At 32.9% G+C, this 15,967-nt stretch overlaps 2 protein-coding genes across 2 annotated transcripts in view; one reads left to right on the forward strand and one right to left on the reverse strand.

Moving 5' to 3' along the window:
* Window positions 1–323: 323 nt before the first annotated feature.
* LOC140666742 (uncharacterized) lies at window positions 324–2,862 on the reverse strand. The gene is made up of 6 exons (XM_072894259.1): window positions 2,636–2,862; window positions 2,425–2,528; window positions 1,902–2,159; window positions 945–1,584; window positions 519–740; window positions 324–445 (listed from the first exon to the last, which is right to left on the reverse strand). Exons 1-6 carry the CDS (start codon window positions 2,860–2,862, stop codon window positions 376–378), a joined length of 1,521 nt encoding a protein of 506 aa, XP_072750360.1. The 3' UTR covers window positions 324–375.
* A 1,632-nt stretch (window positions 2,863–4,494) lies between these two features.
* Window positions 4,495–15,967, forward strand: part of LOC140666602 (GAS2-like protein pickled eggs) — a 61,833-nt gene continuing 50,360 nt past the window's right edge. The window contains exon 1 of the mRNA XM_072893952.1: window positions 4,495–4,954. The gene's annotated coding sequence lies outside the window, so the exon portion shown is untranslated. The remainder of the gene's footprint in view (window positions 4,955–15,967) is intronic.

Below are 15,967 nucleotides of genomic sequence, written 5' to 3' on the forward strand. Positions count from 1 at the left end.
AAGTATATTATATATATTTGAGTATATATATATATATAAAAGCTTCGAGGGTTGGAATTATCCGAGACGACGTTGATGATAGTCTCTTTTCCTTTCTCTTTCTTTCATCCTCTTTCTGCTCTTGAAAATAAAAAAACTAACGAGATTTATAGAGCAATTTATAATATAATTGTAAAGCCAAGAATATACACTTGCAATGGACGATCCTGGATAAAATCAACACTCGTTTACTCATAATTTATTATGTACATCGTCTGAAAGAAACAGAAAGGTACGTTCGTAAAGAAAAATAAACATAAGTATATACCAATATTTTAGTTTTGTATTTCCTCTTCTTCGTCAAGCTATAATTGTACTTTGATTAAAAGAAGAATATTATCGATTTCTAGGAAATTCTAGGACATCCTTAATCTCTATCGATTCTTTGTTTCTCCATTGAACATATCTGAAAAGTAAGGACAATTAGATATATTTTTTAGATACATAAAAATAAATATTCTTTCCCCTACGAAACGTACAAACGAGGAACATCCTTAATATATTGCAATTTTTTCGGCCCATTTGTGTTAAGATCTTGTATTCTGCATCGTTCTGTCCACACTTTAGTCGAATTCAACAGAGTCGAGTGATCTCGCTTTTCCATTAATCGTGATTTTGTCATTTTCACCATTCGATTTTTGGCCAATCTTTGTCTCGTTAATAAATTTTTCTTTCTGCTTGTATACGCTTCATCTTGTTTCCTATTGGTTATATTCATAACATATTAACAACTCTACAAGCTAAATTATTTTATTAAAATTGAGATTAATTTTTTTAAATATTAGAATTTTCCTGTTAATATTATTAATTGCCGATAAACATTGAAAAAAATTGCAATTTTTTCATTATTTAGCATATTATTATTTTCAAATCCTCCATTTAATTTTGAAAATAATTGATATTACCTAAAAGCCTTGATCAACATCGGATTGTATTTTACTCTCGTTCTTAAGTTGTCTTTCGAAGCTTTGGAAGAAATTTCTATCGATTTTCTCTCACGATACTCCTTTAAAGCTTCTTGAATGCTCTTCAATCTTTCTCTCTTATGTTTTTCTAGTGTGGCGAATTTCGACTCGGTCAGAATCTTCGATTGCTTTTCTTCAATCAAACGTTTAGTCTCTTTCTCAATTTTCCATTGCTTTATTAATTCCTTCTTTTGATCCGTGTTATTAACATCAACGAAATCGCAAGTCTTCGTTATTGTTTTTTTGCTTTTGTCAGTCATACGTGTCGGGCGTTTTTCCATGGTATCGGAAGTTCTCTTTTCTTGTGAAGTGTCTTCCAAGGTTTTGATCTCTTTTTCGCTCTCGCAGTTTTTCATCTTCTCCATTTCTTTCTGTTTGCGCCATTCTTTAATACTTGATTTTTGTTTCTCACGTAGGTTCAAATAAACTTTGTACCAGGCCTCATGATTCACTATGGTTTCCACAGTTAAATCCGGACATTTGACTTGAAGAGCGTTCACAAGAGCGGTGATGCTGTTACATTTTTTACGCATTTTCAGGAATAGCAAGTGATCCTTATTGCTCCAGTTATCGGTATAGCCTGCAAAAGGTACGTGTCACTTTGCGTATATTTATAAATATGCATAATTTAACAAATTATAATAAATTACTTATGGTAATAAGAAAAAGTCGTACACAAGTTTTGCATACAAGAAATATAGTTTAGTAACAAAATTAAGAAAAGGAGATATTTTATATTACTATTATTACTCTTTCATTCGATTAATATGAATTTTTAATTAAGTAATAGAACACCATTTAACACTCAAACATGTTGCGTTACAAAATAACGTCATATGAATTATATTTAGCAGCATACTTTAATTATGCGCAGGCGAATGCAAATGTGTCGAGTACCTGTTTTAGCAATTAACGCGTGGTAATCTTGGATCCCCTTATAATCGTCGCATTTTTTATTTTTCTTGTTAGAAGATGTGGCAAATGTCGGTTTGCTACCGGTTGCACTCTCATACTTATGCAAATTCGATTCAAATTCGCGTAATTCAGACTCGAGAGTTGTTTGTTCCTGCGACAAAGTCTCCAGTTGGCAAGACTTCTTGAAATCTCGAATTTTTTGCGACAATTTTACGAGCCGTTGCTTGTACGCACTTGTGTCTAAATAAAAATTGGTATTGTAAATAATGAACAACAATTTCTTGTTCTAATGTCAAAATGCATGTAATTGATATTTATTTAAAAAATTGATCTTTTTTTCAAATTTTAAAATAAATTTTAAACATACAAATTGCGGCAGAATTAACTAAGAATAAAAATTTTAAATCCGAAGCAATTCAAGAGAGAATTGGGTATGCAAGAATAATTCTGTAAAAAATACGAGAATAACATTATCCATTGAAAATAAAATAATTTAAAAGTTTACCTAACTTCTGGATCTTTTCGGGACAATTCGTGACAGATTTTACCGATCGAAGTTCTTCGGCAATTTCATCCAAACGACTTCGTATAGTACCCAGAAAAATGTGTCTTTAAAAAAATATACGAATTAAATCGGTACAATAAAATATCGCGTGAGTTCAACTTAATATGTATAACGCAATCTAAGATCGAATAATTCGTTTTTCTCTGCTTACCTGTTTTTCGAGATGTCACTCATTTTATGCAAAAGGGGTTGTAGAACTTCTGGTTCCAGTTTCATATTCTCCATCAAGTTAGCGAGATTTTTCTCCATCAAATACTCTTGCTGCTTTAACTTCAATAGAGACTTCTTGTATTGAGTTCCCGTATTTTCAGTAGAAATTTTTCCACATGACGGGATTCGCTTTTCTTTCTTATCTTCCTTGCGAATAATTCCACTCATTATTACATGCAATTGCAATATTAATTATTATAATCAAAGTTTGTTATAATGAAATAATTTAATGTAAAAATCCAAGATTTTTTAAAAATTAGTTTTATGGATTTTTCGTGTGTTCTATCAAGGATTTACATTCGTTGTGGGCATTGTGTCCTGACAAAGTTTCGCATGTGGGTTTCCATAGTAATTCACCACATAACTGTCTCCCTTCTCATGTAATCGCACCTGCTGATTGAAACATAGGAAATTATTACACAGATTGTGTAATATGCAAAAAGCAAAGATTTTACTACATAATTTTTTCAAGTATAAACATTGTATTACGCAAAAAGTATTACATATATTTATAATTCTAACATGTTATATTTCAAGTTTTGTTATATGAAGTATATCTTTTTTTCATAATACATATTATGTTCACATCATAAAAGATTTAGAATTGATTCAATATAATATATCAAATTTTTATTTATTTATTAACTTTTACAAGTAATATTTATTTCATTATCATATTATTATAATTCAAATTAAAATTATATATTTGTAACTCTTATTTAGTGTGGGATTTTAATGAAAATGTATTGCAATTATTTTTACATTACTTCAACAATTATCTTGTGTATATGTAATAATGATTCTCTCAAGAAAATAAAATTTCTATATATAATACTATATAAAGAAAATATAAAGATATAGATACAAAAATATATCCATTGTTACCTAAAGTCGATTAGATTGATACCTATAAATAAAAGTTTATCAACTGTTGCATAAAAGTGAAGATATATTTTCGTCGATAATCATATTAAATAATGATATAAAATATAATACAATATAATAAATAATGATATAAAATATAATAATAAAAATAAAGATATTTTAAATAAAAAAAATTGCTAATTTGTTATAGATAATGTCTCATTTGTTATAAATAATAGAAAGCTAAAATACTTGAAGAAAAATACACGTTTCTATGTTTTCGAAAAATTAAAAGATATACATATTGTTGAACAATCCCAGTAAACGCTAGATATTGCTGAAATATTCCATTCATATTCCAAAAGTTCTGTATATCCTGGAATAGTAGAGAAATGTTCATAAAACGGTCAAATAATTGTGAAATATTCAGAATATTCTATGAACATTATTTGTATGTTTAATAAGGAACATATAATAAATAAAATTTGATATATGTATGGAACATAAAAATGAAATAAAAAATAGAATAAACAGAGTATACAAAATGATAAAAAATCAAAACATTTCGTGCTTATTTGAATATTCTTTAAATATTCCGGAATGTTTTGGAATAATCTTCGGATGTTTATTTTGGATTTTAGGAACATTTTGTAAATATTTCAGGAATATCTAGCGTTTACTGGGATAGCTCATATTATTATTTATACAAAAAGTATAAAATGTAAAATTACCAAATATAATTTACATATTATACAAATAATAATAGAAATAAATTTCGTCGAGAAAAGAACATTTTGTCGTCATGTGTCTCGGTACGTTCTCCGACCGTTAGCGACCCCTCGCGGATCAATTCGATCCCTTCCCTCTCCTTTCCGCCCGCGGCTCCCCGATCCCCGACCGCTCGCGTTGCGGCGCATTTATACGGGCAGCCTGTCTCTAGGCGCCTCAGTCTATGATTGAGACGCGGCAGCGTAAGTATGGGGTGCGCGCGCAATACCCCGCGAGACGTATCGTATGGCATTGCGCTTTGAACTGTTGGACGACGAGCAACGAAACGACGCGACGATTCCGACAGGAAACGATTTCGACGAGAGATAAGAAGAACAAACACACCTCTTCCCCCGTCCCCGGCTACAAAATCGCTCCTCTCGATATACGCTCCTCGTACAAAAGTCTCCTCGACAACGCAGTCCGTGGCGCGAGCGCGCCTAATCGCGTATGTCGCCGGGAAATCCGACCGGCTCCGGACAGCGATTCGATTTTGCGCTCGATGAGTGAAAGATTCGCAGCGCTACCGTGAAACGAGATCGGGGATCTTGGCGGGATTCTCCGCGATTGTGGTGATCCGGTGTTGGTGACTCGGAAAGAAAGATAGATCTCCTTTCGCGAAGTAAATGTAAGTACCGAATTTGATGTCATATATATATATATATATATATATATATATATATATGCGCTTGAACGGTCAGATATGTAAAATTGACACTGCGTTTTTGCGACGCTTATTACGAATGCGATTGGAGATACGTATCAATTGATTCGTCCCGCGGACGAATCCTTAAAGGAAATCGAGATACGTCATTTCAATTGACATTGAAGTACATTAAAGGCGAACGATCGATTTGAATTAATTAGCAGGTGCATTTGTCATTGATGTACTTCGAACTGTTTTATTTATGCGCGATGAAAGATTAACGTTTTAAGAAGGAATGTATCTTAATAAACAGATTTATATTTAATATTAACATAAGAAAGTTTATATTATATAATTTTCTTATTTATAAATTTTTAAACTTTAAAAAGAAATTAAATTTTTTGAATATTTTTGAAAAAAATCTTTATTCTTCTTTTATCTTTAAATGTTTAAGTATTTATTAAAACAAGTCTGTAGCTCATCTATTATACAAACTTTGACATTTTCAGATTCCTAAATCGTTATGTTTTTTTGAATAAAATTATCTCTCTAGAGATATAAATATCACCTGATAACTGTGTAGGATTTCCTGTTGTAATATATAATTTTCTACAAAATTTTTTACAACGCACTCTCTATAATTAGGAAGTTGTCATTTAAATTAGAAATAGAAATATAAAAAAAAAAACACGAATAACTGAATTACATCTGTTGCATAGCACAGATGATTCATTGGCAAGTTTGCTTATTTGCTGTGACACTGATAAGGAATCATAGCACGTGATATTAATGTTATACTTTAACTTGAAATGTGGATATTCCAGACAATAATCAAGCGAACAAAATGATTTCAAATAATAAAAAATAGATAAATTTCTTGAAAAGTTATTGAATATAAAATTATCGTATATAAGATCAAGTATTTTTATTATTAATCTTATCGCACATGTGTATCATAAAATCATTAAAATATTATATTTAAATAATAACGCATTATGATACTACGCAGAGTACAGTGCGCTAATCTCGTCATAGAGCTGTAATGGACAATAATTAATTAAAAGATTATTTTATATAATTTTGTGCCATTATACCTTCCTATTCTGGCTACTTAATCATCCGTTAGAATAGTATTGTTAGAGAAAGTTTCATTGTTCGATTATAAGGAAGTTCTGCTTCATAATCATTTAATCACATTAATTATAAGTGATTGCTCTTACGATAATATAACTAATTATTCGCAAAAAATAGTACGTTATAATTAACAATAATTAATCAATATTTATGTTATACCATTCACATATAGTATATTTTTTACATTCCATTTATTTAATCTCTTATGAAAATCACTTTTACATAGAAAGCTGCATTGTTCTAGCAATTGTAAGGAAATATTGCACCATAGTAACTAATTAGAAGTCGTTAGTGCAATTAAATCATATATCGTGCGACTTTCTTTACATTAAATAACACATTGTATACTACAGAAATGAAGTAGAGCGAATAAGTTGTTGACATTTATGACTTCTTAAAGTTACTGATTTATTTTCAAAGAAATTAATAAGAAAATCAATACTATTATCAATTACGTCTCACATATTTTAATTTCTACGTATATAATTACATATTAATTATATACTAAATTGCAAATATATTGGAAGGCAGAGCAGAAAATGAAGATTGAAAATTTGAAGAATTTAGACCGACGATACACGGATTAGTTTGTTCGCGATTGACGAGTAATATTCGCCCACGGGATGATTCGCGCGCGCGTAAATGGCGCGATAATTTCGCGGCGATTGAATTGCCGATGCAATTACTCGCCGGAGGCGCGAGTACATCCTCAGAGCGAAGATGATCGAGATAAGTGGATGGAGACAAAGCGTTTTGTCGCGTAAGATAAGTCAGTCCCGCGAACTGTACACCACGCGCGATGCGCAACAAGATACGTCTTTTTCTCTGTCTCTTACTCTTTTGTTTCAGTAATAAGTAATAAACATAGGCATGATGCATAATAAACGGCGGACATGACGATATTTGCGTATCCCGACTATTCTATTGAATGACATTGATTTTTTTTTTAATCTTTATCGATTTTGCATACGCAAAATATTACACATATTAAGAGCATTTTTATTTATACATTTGCGTAAGAAAAAAATTTGCATAACACATTTGAAAGAAAAATAATACTGATCTGATTTAAGTAGAGAGACATCTCTTGCAGCAATTGAAAAAAGTCGTAGAAATACATTCCCTTTTTTTTTTTCGTTTAATATTTCTATAAAAATTTCTACATTTTTAATATAATATTATATTTTTATAATAATCGATATATTTTTATGTCAGTAAATTGTATCAATTATTCTCGCGTCACTATTATTCTATGGTAATATAAATACAATAAATGACTATCACGCTAGCACATGGTACAGGATTAAAATTACGCGATCGACAATCAGTATTTGCATTACCATTGCTATTCTACTGCTCGATCATGGATGAGTTCTATTGCGCCAACACACGCGTTTATGCGAGGATTTGCTGCGTGCTGCGCGAGCATCAAGACTTGAGAATAGCGTGCTGCTCGTTACGACTTCTCTCGGTTAAAAGTGAATGGGGAACCCGCTCATTCATAAGATTTTCTTCCGAGAGGGGCAGCAAACAGCTGCACGCTCGCTACTTGCCTCGGCAGAGCAAATGCACTTCATACAGCGACTGGATATGCAACTTATCACTTGCCCGCTAAAGCAGAGTATTTCTCGATCGAAGGATGCGAAGCACGCGAAAAAGGAGATTGCGAATAAATATTTTATTAGCAATCTTTTTCGCTTACTTTACTTTACGCGAAGCGAATAAATTCAATAACGACTGAGAGAAATGGGTAACAATTTTATGTTGGTAATAACAGTGAATATTAAAAGGTGTAACGAAATTATTATTTACTTTTTTAGTGATTGCGCAGACATTTTTATCGATTCGTCGTCTATGTATAACAAGGAATTATAAAAATAATCTTTTTACATTGTTTTAGATTTCTAAATAATAATTAAATGCAGGATTAGTTTTATATAAAAACGACAAAATAAAGCAGTGGAATTTAACAACTGACTGACATATTTAAAAAAAATGATTAATAGACAGCCGACTCGCAAACTGGCTTTATCTCGTCAATGTGTATATGCACGAGAATACACGAATCGTAAATTCGCGATAATGCAACAAATCAGAGCTGTAGAGAAGTAGAGAAAAAAAAAGAGAGAGAGAGAGAGAGAGAGAGGGAGAAAAAGATTTATCTCGCGAAGGAACATGCGGCCCTTATGCAATTTGTTAAAGGTTTAATATCGTTAACAAGGCGATAATGTAGTCGAAACATTTCTCTTGTTAAATCTCGGTCTCTCGTTTGCTCTCGACCAGCAACGATTGCAACATTGCAAACGTCGCGATTAATGAACGGCTGTCATCGCATCGCCGGAAAATCAGTTGCACGTATCGCGAGCTATATGTGCTGTCGAGATGCGTTCGCTGAGAGACGTGCGCTCTTGCGCATCGGATTAAGTTGGATTTCAGCGCTTACATACATTCTGATATTCCGATGACAGCATGATCCTTAGAGCAATCAACAAGCATGTAATTTTTACGAAGGAGAATTAACCGTGCCGCTAGTTTTGTTAGGCATATACGCGAATTGCCCCAGGAGGAGAAATTATAATGTCAGAAGCGTATGGTTTTACACTGATTTTGAACTAAATTTTCAAAGTTTCTCTCATTTGCCAATCTTGTTTTGATCATGTTGAATCTGATGTAGAGTTGACGTTTCTTTATCGATTTTTATCTTTAATTGACGCAATATCTTTTTTTCTCGATATTCGGCCTCAAGTACACAGCTCGCACGCGATACAGTTATGGAAATTGCCCTCCACGAAAGGAGTAGAATAAGGAATAGAGACGAAAGATGTATGGTGAATGAGGGGAGAGAGGCGAGTGGGCAATAAGTCCAGTCAAGGCGGTAGGTGATCAATCTCGGCGCGCTCGAAGGGAACTTTACGGGCCGGCGCGTAATGATAAACGACTTCGGAGTCGGTATGTTCCGGACATTATCGGACCGCTCGTAGTCGAGATATCGCGTTTCTCGTTGGAAACGCCGTGGTCCATGGGCGACCATGCGCGACACGGATTTGCATTCGCGCGGGCGTAGTCGGATCGCGATCGGACTCGTCGTCGCCATCATCGTCGTCGTGGTCGTCGGGAACAGGTTCATTTTGCACGCGAAATGAATGAAATCGTTAGGCGTTACGACACGCCGACGTTCTGCGCTCCAGATCGTTTATCTGCGCGCGCACCCGAACGCAATTATGCGTCTCGTAACAACTAGATGCGTGTGCGCGCGCGAGAGAGAAGGCGCCGGCTTATGCATCCGGTTTCCCGGATATAGATATATATAGTATCTATCGGGATAATTGTCATATTGTCTATCGAATGTAAAAAATAATATACTTGTATCTCTTTCGATGTATTGGAATGAGTTATTTATCGATGATTTTTTTACGAAATATATAATTATGAATAAATAATTTATGATATTTACCGGATATTTAGAGTCTGAAAAAATTAATTTTAGGAAAATCTATCATTAATATAATGTACGTCCTGGAGAATACTTAACTTTAGATAGGAAAACATAAATGACGCATATTAGTTGGTTGTGTTTATTTATTTTGAAGATAGATGCCATTATAAACCGATGTGTTTTGTATAGAGGATTATGTTTATATTTTTAAACATCGTTATATTAATAAGAATTTTTAAAACGAATTTTCTCTCGTGCGGACAAAGAGACGTTCTCGTTCTTATACGCGTGAGTGGGTTCTTGATATCTCGACAACGATAATATCTCGAATCTCAATCTCTCTCCTACCTCACGACGTGATTATTATGCCTTCTCTTCGTTTCCGCTGAAAATTTCTTCTTGGTACATTGAAATAGCACTTGGATAATTGTAGAATGTTTGCAGTTACGATGCAATAAAAGCAGAGTGTTATAGTTATGCTACAGTAAATGTTCTAACAATATAAGAGAAGATATTTTATATGGCGAGATGTTACTCGCGCGAAAGTCGTTACATGTTATTGCGAAAATTCTGTTCGCGTACTGCATAAGATACGCGAACAGATAATTCATAATATTTTTTTTGCAAAAAAAAAAAAAAATACGTATTTATAAAGTACTTGACGTATTTATATTTAATTACAAAAATAAATTTGCCAAGCCTGTCAAAATTAACAGATTTTTCTTGAATGTCTCTATGACTCGTATGCTTTTCTCGTTATCTTAATGAGGAGCTTGCATATATATGGATATTTTGCAATTTTTTTATTGTTTATAGAGCATTTTTTGTACTATTATTTTTATAGATACTTCTGTTATTAGATACATTTATTGAAAATGAAATTGTGATACGTCTTATCGAGTCATAAATAATTATGCGGAATCCTGTCGTGGGACGACTCTTGCGACAAAAAAAAGACATGATAGTTGATATTTAATGGGCTGTAAAAGAGCAAATGACCATTAATTGCGTGGCGCGCCTCATTGCGTTTGTATGAAACGAGCATTATACGTCCCGAGCGGATTTGTTTTCTATATTTACCTTTCGCGAAATTATCACATCGACCATCGCCATAATTACGACGCAGCGAGACTTTTAATTTATCGCGATCTTGTTTTTCTTTAATAATAACGTATCGGTGCTATCTTTGGTCCGACGCAAGAATGTTGTCGTCGCATTGAGCGTGCATAACGTAACATTACTTTAACGTGCGCGATTAAATTGCGGCCAGCGGCAGCCGAGCAGTACTTACGTATCCTCTCATATATATATATATATATATATATATATATATATATATATATATATATATATATATATATATATTTATATATATATCAGCATATTTATAAATCACAAAATTGTAAAAAATATGATAAGATTACGAGGACATAAAGTAATGTAAAGAGAAAAGAGCGTTGGAAATTGTGTTCATAATTATTAAAAAACTTGATTTAAAACAGAATCTGATATAAATAAATTATATATAAAGAAATGTTACTTTTGCGCAATAAAAACATGGAGAACTGTAAAACATCACTATTTATACTGTTTATATTATGTTACATATTATTCCTATTTACATAATTGCTGACGACATGCATAACGTTCGTCGTAACCGGCGATGAATGAGACTGAGTGGAGGATGAGAATCGAATTAAAGTAAACTCGCGCGCGCCCCAGAGAAATTACAGCAATAGAACGTAAGAGTAACTGCTTCCTGGCGATCAGGAGAGTTGGTTAAGTAAGTCGTGGGGATCAAAATTGTACACGCGTTTGCGTGTCTATAAATTAGGACGACTCGTAAGATAATAAAGTACGTTGCCGAGACTCTCGTAACTTTCGATTTTAAAGTAAACTTTTTATTTTTTCATTTAATCCGGTTCAGCGCTTATCTTTAATCCCATTTGTCCGCTCTATCGTATCTGTTACAATTTTAGCGTAGGAAGATGTGTTTCGAAAGATTGAATTCACTTTGTGTAACTTACTGCGAGTATCAACTAAGTTTCTTGAAAATCCTCGCACGATACAAGCGCAACCGCGCTTGTATTTTCCTTCGAATGCGCGACTTTATTATTCGCGCTGATATCCCGAGAAAGGGTTCCACGAGCCCGTCGGCTCTTTATTATTCCATCGAGCGACACGAAAGAGATGGAATATTAAGAGTTGGTTGCCCTATGGATATCGCGCGCACGCTTCGTTCCCTATGAAAGCGCATTCGTAAGTTTACCTACGTGAGCGTACTTTAAAGACGCGCTACACGTGACATAACGGTGCATCATGACATTTGTACGCAGTGTCACGAAAAGTTTCGTATGTCGGAAATGCAATTATACTTTTACAAAAAATTTGAAAAATATTTATGTATAATATAATCCGAAAACGTATTATATAATCTCTTTATTAATAGTCTATGATCTTTTTATAGATTTTTCATAAATTTTATAAAATTCAATTGTAAAATGCAATTGTACGGTAATGTAATATAATCGTAAAAGTAGCTATGTCATAAATTATGAAATACTACACATATTACTACACATACGTTGATAACATAAATTGTAATCGGCACCCGTGTTACTTCGGTATCAAAGCGGAAACGCGTTTCGCTTTCCAACACGTAAAGCTATCGATTATTTATCACAGGATCGCGCGAAAGAAGAAATACACACAAAATCCCGTTAAATTCACTTTACGTGAAATAAAGGAGGACGCTATCAATTTCTGAACGCATCTTTCGCGACTACGAAAAGGATAGCGGAATTCGCGCGTGTTTAAGGATTAAATTTCACGGTGCATCTCCGCGTGAATCTCTAATAGATTCCTTTACGCTGCACTGACATTTATAAAACCCACGGCGGACTCCGGCGGAGTGTAACGATGTTTTACATGCTCGCAACCCCGCTGTGATTTAGCGACCTTCGGCTTCGCGGGTGGCGATAAAGGTTGTAATTTAGCCCGTAAATTAGCCACCAGCCGTTGACAGACGCACCCTCGTTTTTCATTCACTGTGTACATTGCTGAACGTTTTTAATTTCTTTTTTATTTTAAAATAACATGGTTTTATAATATTTATCTTAACGTCTAAGGTCATAAAAAATAGTATGTTTGAATCATTTGCGTTTAATTAAAATTGTCAAACTAAATATCTATATCCGTATAATCTACATACATTTATAATACACATTTTATCATAAGTCTATAGCCTATATATCCGGAACATAACATTCCAGATATAAGATAATTGTATCGTAAACTATTAACTACCGTTTCGAAGGAGAATCGATAGAGCGCTACACTCAATCTATTTACTCCAAATGAACCGTTTCGACGAATCGTTCTACTTATTCGTTATCGATTTAAACTTTAGCATTTTTCAACAGTGTATACATAATATGCGGCTAATAGGCGCCAACGATATATGAGGCGAGCATCGCGTGGGAAACGCGATACGATGACATTTTGAAATCTTTTATAAATCATAATCCGTGATCGTTGCTGTTGGCGCACGAATCTTTTATTCACGATCGACTCCCTCGACTTGTACGTCGGTTTTTTTGTTTGATCTCTTTTGATATCTTTTTATTTTTCTCTGCCTCTTTGATCGTTCTATCTATGTGTAGTTAAAAAATTATACTATATAGTTAAATAATTATAGAGTCCGATAATCCAGAAAGTCATTAAATTTCTTTTCAAGTATTTTATAATTGAAGAATTGAAATCAATAGCGAACTTTTTGACGAAAAGTTGATTAGTTGTCATCATATTTCACTTTCTAAATTTGCTTAAACTATTAAAATTATTTGCCAAGTTAAATTTCGTCATGTGTTTGCATATTATTGAACCATGATTTTCAAACCAGTTTCGGCCAACGTCCAACCCTTGACGAAGGTTCGTTGAATTAGAGGAGGGGCTCAAACCACATCGAAATGAAGCTTCATGGGGTTCTATGAATGGAACAGTTTATCGTTGTTAGATATTATCCCAGCGAGGCGTGTGTGTGGATCATTTCTCACGATTATTTTCTCGGGTTAACACATGCAGTTGGAAAGTTATAATAAAATGTGGAGGATGGGAGAGAGTATTTAATTTTTTGCACACCGGTCAACGATCTCAGAATTATAGAAAAATGCATTCATTGTTCTATCTGTTTTCAAATAATAAAATAATATTACTTGTTAAAAATGTTTGTGGAATAAATTTCTATTCGTTAACAATTATATTTAATTGTCCCAAATTTCTTATTAAATCCAATAATGTAGACGTATTTATCTGAACTTATTCGACTTTTTGCTCACCAATTCGAGTGCGCGATACAAGTTTATTTATCAAATATTAAAGTTTGTTACGTCGCGTTGCACTGAGATTTCATTCAATGTAAGCCGAACAGGCTGTCATTCTGTGATTGACGCGATGCTATTCAAAGTACATCCGAGCACTATCTTACAGTGATTTCACTTGCGACATTGCGCGACTTGGCGAGCTCTCAATACTATTAACCTGTGCTTTATTCGATGAATTGTACACATGGTGCTGATGGAGATTTATGTGCGTCACTATCTGACACGAAATAGGGACTGAATGACTAAATGAACGACAAAAAAGATAAGCATTCATATATTTAAAAATGAAATACATCTGTTGTAAAAGAGAAAGCAGGAAAAGAAAAATTGAAAGAAAACTAAAGAATATAAAACACATAAATGAACAGTAAGTGGACAACTTGTTTGTTTTGCTCGAAATTATCGATGATGTTATGTGTATACACACACACACACATCTGTAAATAAAATTTTTCTGGAATATAATACACATTAGAAGTGCAACAATAAAAAACGTTTAAGTCAAAAAATGCGGATAATACAACAATAAATTCGTTTTTTATCAAGAAAAAAAATCGACAGAAAGTAAATCAAAGAAATTACGTGACCTGATAATTAAGTTCACAATTGAGTTCAAAATAATAACATTTATTTATATTTGACTAATCCGAGTCGCGTATATAATCGAGATTCTATCATATATGAAAAATATAGTAGAATGTAACTGAAATAGACACATATTGATATGTATACATATACAGGGTGTTTGAACGACGATGGGGAAAATATCATGGGGTTGACCGCGCCATTGTCGACAACGACACCCGGAGTGGCTATTGTCTGGCTTCGTATTTTTTTTTATTCATCGGATGTTTATAATCTGCCTCTTGCATCGCGAAATAATGCCTGCGGATTTGCATACGCAACGGTATCTGGACGTGGAAATATCGCGTGAGAAAACGAATCGGGATTCCGTTAGCGGCATTGCAGTTCTCGAGTATAACGAATGTAGCTTTCATCGGGACGATAAATAATGTTGATCATGATCTTCTCGCGATATTTCAAGCGATCATTTCGCGATATTTTTTACGAAGAATTATAAGAATTTAATTGAATGCGTATATTGCAAACTAGGACATAAGATAATTTATCTTCTTTAACTGTACTGTATTCTTTGCATTTTATGAAATACATACCTATTTTTTTCTTAATAAGTAACGAATTTATTGTTGTATTATCTGCATTTTTTGACTTAAACATTTTTTATTGTTGCACTTTTAATTCCAACAAACAAGTTGTTCACTTACTGTTCATGTATGTGTTTTATATTCTTCAGTTTTATATTCTTTCAGTTTTTTTTCCCTGCTTTCTTTTTTACAACAGATGTATTTCATAAAATATAGTCAAGCGATGGTTAGAGAAGAAGAAAACGAAAGAAGGAAAAATTGAAAGAAAATAGAGAAAAATAAATTAATACAAGAACATTTTTTATGTTGGTTAAAATATAAAAGTAAAGGGAAGCAAATAAATAAAATTTCAGAGTTAAAAAATTTAGATTTCTACGAATTGTACTCAGTGTCTACTTGTCAGTGCAGCTTCCCACTTTATATCTATGAATAACCTAGTCCTTTGGGACTTTCAAAGGGTGGGAGTTTTCTCCCTTGTCACAGTAGGACCGAAGTTTCTTCAGTTACGTTAGTTCTCTCCGAATGCTCTAGGCAAGCAGAAGTGGAAAAATATTGTAAAAGATGCGGAATTCCGGGTAAATCAAAAGTGTAAAATTACAGGAAATTTAACTTGATTAATATGAAACGTGTCAATATAAAATTGAAAATGAAATGAATAACTTGATTTATTAGGTGATATTTAAATTTAAATAGTAGTAGATAAAATAAAATTAATAATATAATTTGGAAAAATTTTTCACAAGTTTTTATTTATTGAAATAAATATTTGTTAGATACAAAAGTAAAATCAGAGAAGAGTCAACATTAAATAAAAAACAAAAGGACTCTAATTTTAAATTCAATATTTAAATTTAATATATAAATTATATCAAATTTT

The sequence above is a fragment of the Anoplolepis gracilipes genome, chromosome 6 (assembly GCF_047496725.1).
Source record: "Anoplolepis gracilipes chromosome 6, ASM4749672v1, whole genome shotgun sequence".
NCBI lineage: Eukaryota > Metazoa > Arthropoda > Insecta > Hymenoptera > Formicidae > Anoplolepis > Anoplolepis gracilipes.

Bases quoted from the DNA above. Each gene is read 5' to 3' on its own strand.
- LOC140666742 (XM_072894259.1), bottom strand. From the start codon at position 2,862: ATGAGTGGAATTATTCGCAAGGAAGATAAGAAAGAAAAGCGAATCCCG. The intron at 1,585-1,901 runs GTACTCGACACA...TACCTTTTGCAG, and splicing joins CGCGTTAATTGCTAAAACAG to GCTATACCGATAACTGGAGC. The intron at 741-944 runs GTAATATCAATT...TATAACCAATAG, and splicing joins ATGTTGATCAAGGCTTTTAG to GAAACAAGATGAAGCGTATA.